Source organism: Panthera uncia, chromosome D1, assembly GCF_023721935.1.
Source record: "Panthera uncia isolate 11264 chromosome D1, Puncia_PCG_1.0, whole genome shotgun sequence".
NCBI classification, from domain to species: Eukaryota; Metazoa; Chordata; class Mammalia; order Carnivora; family Felidae; genus Panthera; species Panthera uncia.
In genome coordinates this window covers 10,325,685-10,332,632 of record NC_064808.1, presented here as the reverse complement: position 1 = coordinate 10,332,632, position 6,948 = coordinate 10,325,685, and the positions used below count along the sequence as shown (strand labels likewise).

Genomic DNA, 6,948 nt, shown 5'->3' with positions numbered 1-6,948 from the left:
TGCGCTAGCCGGGGCGCGGCCCCGGAGCCCGGCCCCGAGTCTCCACGGCCGCCGCCGCCGCCTCCCACCACGGGGGGACCGGTGCCGCCGCCGCCCGGAGCTGCAATGGCCGCCGGGCCCGGCCCCACCACCCCTCTCAGCTCCGTCGCCGCCATGAGCCGCCGCCGCCCCGAGATACAGGACCGGAACCGCCTACGAGAGCCGCCGTCGCCGCCCGGAGCGCCCCACACGGCTAGCGCATCAGCCGCGGCCGCGCAGCGTCCCCGCCCCGCCAGGCCCGCCGCGGGAGGAGGGCTCGGCCGCCGGGAAGGAGGCAGTCGATTGGTGCCGCCGAGCGTCACTTGCGGAGGACCCCTAGGACATTGGCATTTCTCTCGGGCCTGTCATCCCACACCGCCCAGTGAGAGCCCGGGGTGGGACGCGTCCTCCAGGCACGCCGATGATTGGTTCGAATGAAGGCCAATCAGACTCATGTTCAAGCTCATTGGTGCTTTCCGGAAGTCTCCGGCGCTCGGGGAGGACCCGAGAATGCAGAGTGCCCGGCCAATTCGACCACCGATTGGCCGGGGTTTCCGCCACTCATTTCAGTATATGTCCCCGTCACTGCCACGTCACCCCCTCCCATCACTCTTCTCTTCGTCCCCGTTCCATCCTTACGGATTGGTGGTTGGTATCAGCTGCTCAGCCTTTTCTACCATTTGCTGAACAAGCTGAGGAAAAGGGGAAGGAGTCTCGGTTTCTCATCCCCACTTTCACTTCTCATTGGTTCGCATGTATGTCACTCACAGGTTGGCGGAGAGACGGGGTGGGGATTGGAGACGATTGGTTCCGGATATTGTCTGTGACTGCTGATGCTTGGCAATGCTGACCAATAACAGAGACGTACTGAGAGAGGGGCTGGCTGGAGGCAACCACTAAAATCCGGGAAAGAGCTTGGAGGCGTGTTCGTCTGCTTCTAGCTTTTCGGAGTGGGCGAAGAGTGAGTTCTCTTCCCCAAACGCGTTTTTTGTTGTTGTTGTTGTTGTTGTTTTTTTTCCACTTAGGTGCAGTGTTGCATTCCCTCTTCCAGAGTTAAGACCATCGTAGTTTCCCGCTGGGAAGAGTGACTCTCAGCAGTTAGCCACTGCCCGAGAAGCTACCTTGTAGGGCCTCCTGCTAGCAGCTGGATCTGAGCTGGAGACCGGGATTCCTGGGGAGTCCAGTAATAGCTTCCCCAGTTCCTTCCTGGATCCAAGATCCTCCTAAGTCCCTTCCCTGGTTTGTTCATCATCGCACCACACCCCTTATCTCGTGATTCTAGATTGTCCTGTGCTCTGGTTAGAGTAGGAAGCTAGTTAGCTTTTAACAGGATACCTGGAGGCCAGGAAAGGGGAAGTCGTGGACAGCGCAGCTACAAGAAAGTCAGAGGCCCGTCCTGGCAGCAAAGCCACAGGAAGCCGGATCAAACTGGACTGGCCCAAAGTGTCTGACAAAGAAGGCTGGAAACCCCTGACCAAATAAGGAAGGAAAGGCGCGAAACGCTGCTTTCAACACATCCCCGCCTCGGGTAATAAATATCCCACCCCCTAGTTAACAGCTGCCGATAGAAAGTAGACATCCAAACCCCCAGTGTGCAGTTCTCCCTGGAGCCGGCCCGCTCTCACCTCTCCAGAGCATACTTTCACTTTAATAAACTGTCCTGCTTGCAACTGCTCCTCCACTATGTCTGGTCCGTCCTTGAATTCTTTCTTGCAATGAGACCCAGAGCCTCCAGGGACATCCTTGGAATGCACTGGGTGGAGGCCTCAGGGGACGAACGGGTCTCGCCAGTTCACCTGGCAACATCTTTTTGGGGAACCAGTCAGAAGGAGGTAACCCGCGTGTTGAGGGACCCTCTTCATCAGTGAGTCTCAACTTTCACCACTCGGGCTGGAGTGTTGCTTAGTCAAGTCACCATTCCTTTGTTCTCTCTCTCTCTTTCTGATCTACCTGGGAACCGGATGGTCTGGTAGCATTTATGAGAAACTAATGTTCAGCTCCGAAGAATAAAGGGACACTTGCTCCTTCCAGCCGAAAGGCACTCTTGAGTGACTAAAAGTTGTATGGAAGTGTCCGAGATTATTTCTCAGGACGCGCAGCAATCCCATAGGGCTTTCCATCTCACTGGTAATTAAAACTTTGGCTCCTCTGGGTATGCACACATAGGACTGTTCCTTAGTGCTCCCAGACATGTAAGAGAGTGCTTCATGGCCCCTCGTGGAAGCGACACCAGTGATGCTCTGCACTGGTCCCTAGGTGACTGATATTCCCAGGCTGTCTCTGTGGGAATCTGCTTCTTGGTCAGGGACACTCTGACCCCTCCTTGTGTGGCTTCAGCCGCTTCCTTTTATACCTACATAGGCACTCTCTTTTGGTGGCGGGGCACAGGGACCTGGGAGATATTCTGTCACCCATTGCACAGGTGCTGCGTGATTGCCAACTCAGACTGCAAAGATCACTGTAAAATAAGCTATAAACCCTTTTGCTCCCTGGCAAAGGACCCCACTTATAGAGAGCTCTCCCTGTGGATCTGTGGGTAGGCCTTATCCACCACTTAATTAAATGTGGCTCCACCCAAATAATTCAGGGATGCAAAGAGAACTGGAAAATAGAGGTTAGTTTCCCCAGAGCTAACCATCAAGTAGGAGACTTCAACAGGTCAGGCAAGAAATATTTAGACACTCAAAGGGACCCCTGTCTCTGGTGGCTGTTGTTTGCCACCAACTGTTAAGAGGCCTATCAACAGAAGGAGAGTGGGATATTCAGTGATCTTGAAATCATGATGATCTCGGCTCCAAGGGATCCATCCTGGGACATCAGGGTTAATTATCAGGCATCATTTCATTTAGGGTCGTCCGGAAGGCTGTCACTCTCCGGATGGCAGATGCCAGGAAGAGACGTGCGCCCTGGGACACCAGGGTTGTTGTTGGGTCATCACATGGCATGCTGGCCACAGCCATGATGACCGGGTGAATGGACAGCAGGCTGGGGATGCCCACAGTCCACTCGCCTTTGGAAATCTCTAGAAGAGTTCCCAATTGAGATCCTATTAGGTTCCAGAGAGAGAGAGAGCTAACTTTCCTCAGGGAAATAGTACTCCAGGCTTCTAGTAGTGGGAGGCCTGGTTTAGTTGTTCCTTTTCTAGTTAACAGAAGTCAATTCTCTCCCTGAAGACAATGGGAGATTCCACTTCCATACCCAAAGACTTTCTTCTGGGACATATTTTGAGACACTGGGATCAGTTCCCATTAGAAAGCCTAAATAGGGGCACCTGGGTGGCTCAGCAGTTAAGTGTCCAGCATCCTGCTCTGAATTTCAGCTGAGATTCTTGGATTGAGCCCTGCATGGGGCTCTGTGCCACAGTGTGGAGCCTGCTTGGGATTCTGTGTCTTCCTCTCTCTCTGCCCCTCCCCAACTCATACTCTTGTCTCTCTTCTTTCTCAAAAATAAACATTAGAAAGAAAGAAAGAAAGAAAGAAAGAAAGCCAGCCTAAGTAGGAAAATGCTCGTTTTCTTTTGTAACATTCCTTGGCCTCCATATAAGCTAGAGATCTAGTCAGAAAATGATAGTCCTAACTATAAAACTATATTGCAACTTGATCTCTCCAGTAAGAGACAAGAAGAGTGGGTAGGGATCCCTTACATCCAGGCCTTTACGGCCCTCAGGGATGACCCTGAGAAATGTAAAACATGCACAGTGGGAGGGGGTCATTTACATGTTTGGCCCCAAGAAAGAAATTCTCCCTGCAGTAGCTCCCCTCAGTAACTCCCCCTCGAAACAACCCAAGACCAGATTAACACCCCAACAGCCATTGGCTCCTCAGCCTAAGCAACTAATCTCCCACCCTATCAATCCATCTACCCTCCATTACCAGACTCAGGCCAAAAGAAAGAGCTTCTTTGCCCCCTCCAGGAGATGGCAGGTGGACCTTAGGGGACCACAAGAGTGTATGTTCCTCTTTTTGTTTGGTTTTAATGTTTATTTTTGAGAGGGAGAGTGCATGCTTGAGTGGGAGAGGGGCAGAGAGAGAGGGAGACAGGATCCAAGGCAGGCTCTGTGTTGACAGCAGAGAGCCCAATGTGGGGCTAGAACTCACAAACCCTGAGATCATGGCCTGAGCAGAAGTCCGACGCTTAACCAACTGAGCCACCAGGTGCTCCCCACCCCCTTTATTTTGTTAAAGTTTATTTATTTTGAGAGAGAGAGAGAGAGAGAGAGAGAGAGAGAGAGAGAGAATGCATGCGAGCAAGCCAGGAAGGGGCAGACAGAGAATCCCAAGCAGGCTCCACTGAGCATGAAGCCTGATGTGGGCTTGATCTCATGACCGGGAGATCACAACCTGAGCCAGTATCAAGAGTCAGATGCTTAACCGACCGAGCCACCCTGGTGCCCTTCTATGTTCCCTTTTTGATGTTCGATCTCAGGCAGTGCCATGAGTGCTTAGGCCAGTTTTCTGAGGTTCCTAGCAAATTTACTGAGGAATTCTGGAGCCTGACTCTAGTCTTTTGATCTAACCTGGAAGGACCTTCTGGTCATTCTCTCTCATTGCTGCAGTACAGAGGAGCGATTCTACATCTGGGCAGATGTCCTTCATGCTACCTAGCCTAACAGATGTCCCATTAGAATGACAGCTGTCCCTCAGATAGACCCTTATCAGAATTATCAGCCCAGGTAGCAGGGACTAGCCTTCAGAGACCACATGGTACTGTGCCTCCTGGAAGGCATGAAGAGATGTATCATCAAGCTAGTAAACCATGATAAGGTGAGGGAGACCACCCAAGGACCTGATGAAAATCCTGCTCTTTTTCAGTCCCGTCTTGTAGAAGGGCCACAGAAGCACCCATGTAGATCTGGATACCCTAGAGGGACAGTTGGTGCTGGGAATTCATTTTATAAGCCAGGCAGCCCCAAATACGTGTAACAAGCTCCAAAAGATGGTTTTAGGGCCCCAAACTCCCAGTAGAGGTAGCTTTACTCCTTCATGGGCCAATCCTCCCACAAAGGCCCCAATATACAAAGAGGGAAATAAACTGGGCTCAGCAGAAAGACCACCAACTACATCTGGAGGGATGGCGGACACAAGACAAAAAGGTGATGCTTCCCCAGGCATTCCAATGGAAAATCATCAAGGGACTACGTGACTCCTCTCATGTGGGAAGAGACACATTAACCTCCTTAGTTAATCGAGTCTTTTCAGGAATTAGCCTGTCATGGGTGATCAAGGAAGTTACCAGGACCTGTAACCTAGGTCACAAGAACACCTCTGGGGGAGGGCTTAGACCACCTCCACTCCTCCAGACCATCCAAAGACAAGGCACATACCCTGGAGAAGATTAGCAGATAGACCACACTCAGATGCCCCCATCAGGGATATAAATACCTCTTGGTCTTTGTGAACACCTTCACTGGTTGGGTAGACGTTCATCCTGGTAGAACAGAAAAAGCTCAAGAGGTAATGAAAGCTCTACCAAAGGAAATCATCCCACACTTTGGGCTCCCAAAGTCTCTGTGGAGTGATAACAGCCCATTCTTTACTGCAAGAGTGACTCAACAAGTATCTTCTGCCTTGGGAGTTCATGACCACCTCCATGCTGCCTGGAGACCCCAATCCTTGGCTAATCAAACCCTTTAAAAAATTTTGGCCAAAAATCTTTCCAGGAAACCTTAGAATCCTGGACAAAACTCCTGCCCGTAGCCCTCTTGAGATTGAGAATGGCCCCAAAAAGGAACCTCCAACTCAGCCCCTTTGAAATTCCTTTCTTAACAGCAGATCTGCTACTTGATTCAGAAACCCGCGAATTTATAAGACATTTAATCAGTTAGGACCGGTCCAGTAGATCATCTTTACCTGTGCCCAACCCAAAAAAGAACCTGTCCCTACCCAGATCAAGCCAGGGGACATGGTTTTATTAAAGACCTGGAAGGAGGATTTACGTTCAGCTCAATTAGACCCTGAATGGTAGTGACCCTTCCAGGTTCTTCTCAGCACCCCAACAGCAGCTAAGCTCTAAGGTATAGCTAGGTGGATTCATTTGTCGAGAATAAAATTAGTGGCTCTAGACTACCCACAAAGACTGAAGACATTCCATCCCATTCCTGTGAGCCAGTGGAAGATCTACGCTACATCTCCAAGAAGATAAGTGATTGACATCTTACTATGAATATCTGCTTTATAATGTTAGCTATTGACTGGATTTTCCTTATACTGCTTCTCCTCTTTGCAAACCTTTGTCTACTTGGACCTCTGAGTTGCTTTTCTTGCTACCTTTAAACCACCTCCCTTCAAACAAAGCAAAAGTAAACAAAACAATGACATCTTTCTGTTGGGTCTAACCCTCCGATATGGCCCCAAAAGTCTTGTTTTTGGTTTGTTTGGTTTTTTTTTCCTCATTCTCATTACTGTTCTAACCCACTCAGGTCCACAGAATGGTTCCAACATAACCTCCCAGGGAAATAACTTTTCCAATTGCTAGATTTGTCATTTATGTTCTCAGAAGGACCTTTCTTACTCCCTATTTTATCCCACTCATTCTCCTAATACAATTCTCCATCAGAAAAACTACACTGGACCACGTTCCCCTTCCCAAGAAGGGATTTTCATCTGCCCTAATGGGACCTGTGTTGACCTATCCACTCCCACCACCCATCTTAGGGATTTGGACCCCAATTATTCCTAAGCTCCAAGTCCATGCTTCCAGATAACTCCCAATAATTCAACCCATAAAAACAGATCCAGAAGATGGGTCAGCTGCCAAATAGCATCACCTCTGGGGGCAGTCTGTACAACTTTGCCAACGACCCTTGGACCAGCAGACAGTTTTCCAGTGTCTCAGTTCAAGGCTCCAAGCATGGAATGAGGCATGCCTGCTTAGGAAATCTAAATGACACAGATTATAATGCCACCCACTGGGTTGGTGTGCTAATCTCAC

General features: G+C 50.2%; 1 protein-coding gene across 1 annotated transcript in view; it reads right to left on the bottom strand.

Moving 5' to 3' along the window:
• OSBP (oxysterol binding protein) overlaps window positions 1–239 on the bottom strand; it is a 35,866-nt gene extending 35,627 nt beyond the window's left edge. The window contains exon 1 of the mRNA XM_049646066.1: window positions 16–239. Within this exon, the coding sequence (XP_049502023.1) occupies window positions 16–155 (140 nt within the window). The 5' untranslated portion in view covers window positions 156–239. The remainder of the gene's footprint in view (window positions 1–15) is intronic.
• Between the last annotated feature and the right edge of the window lie 6,709 nt (window positions 240–6,948).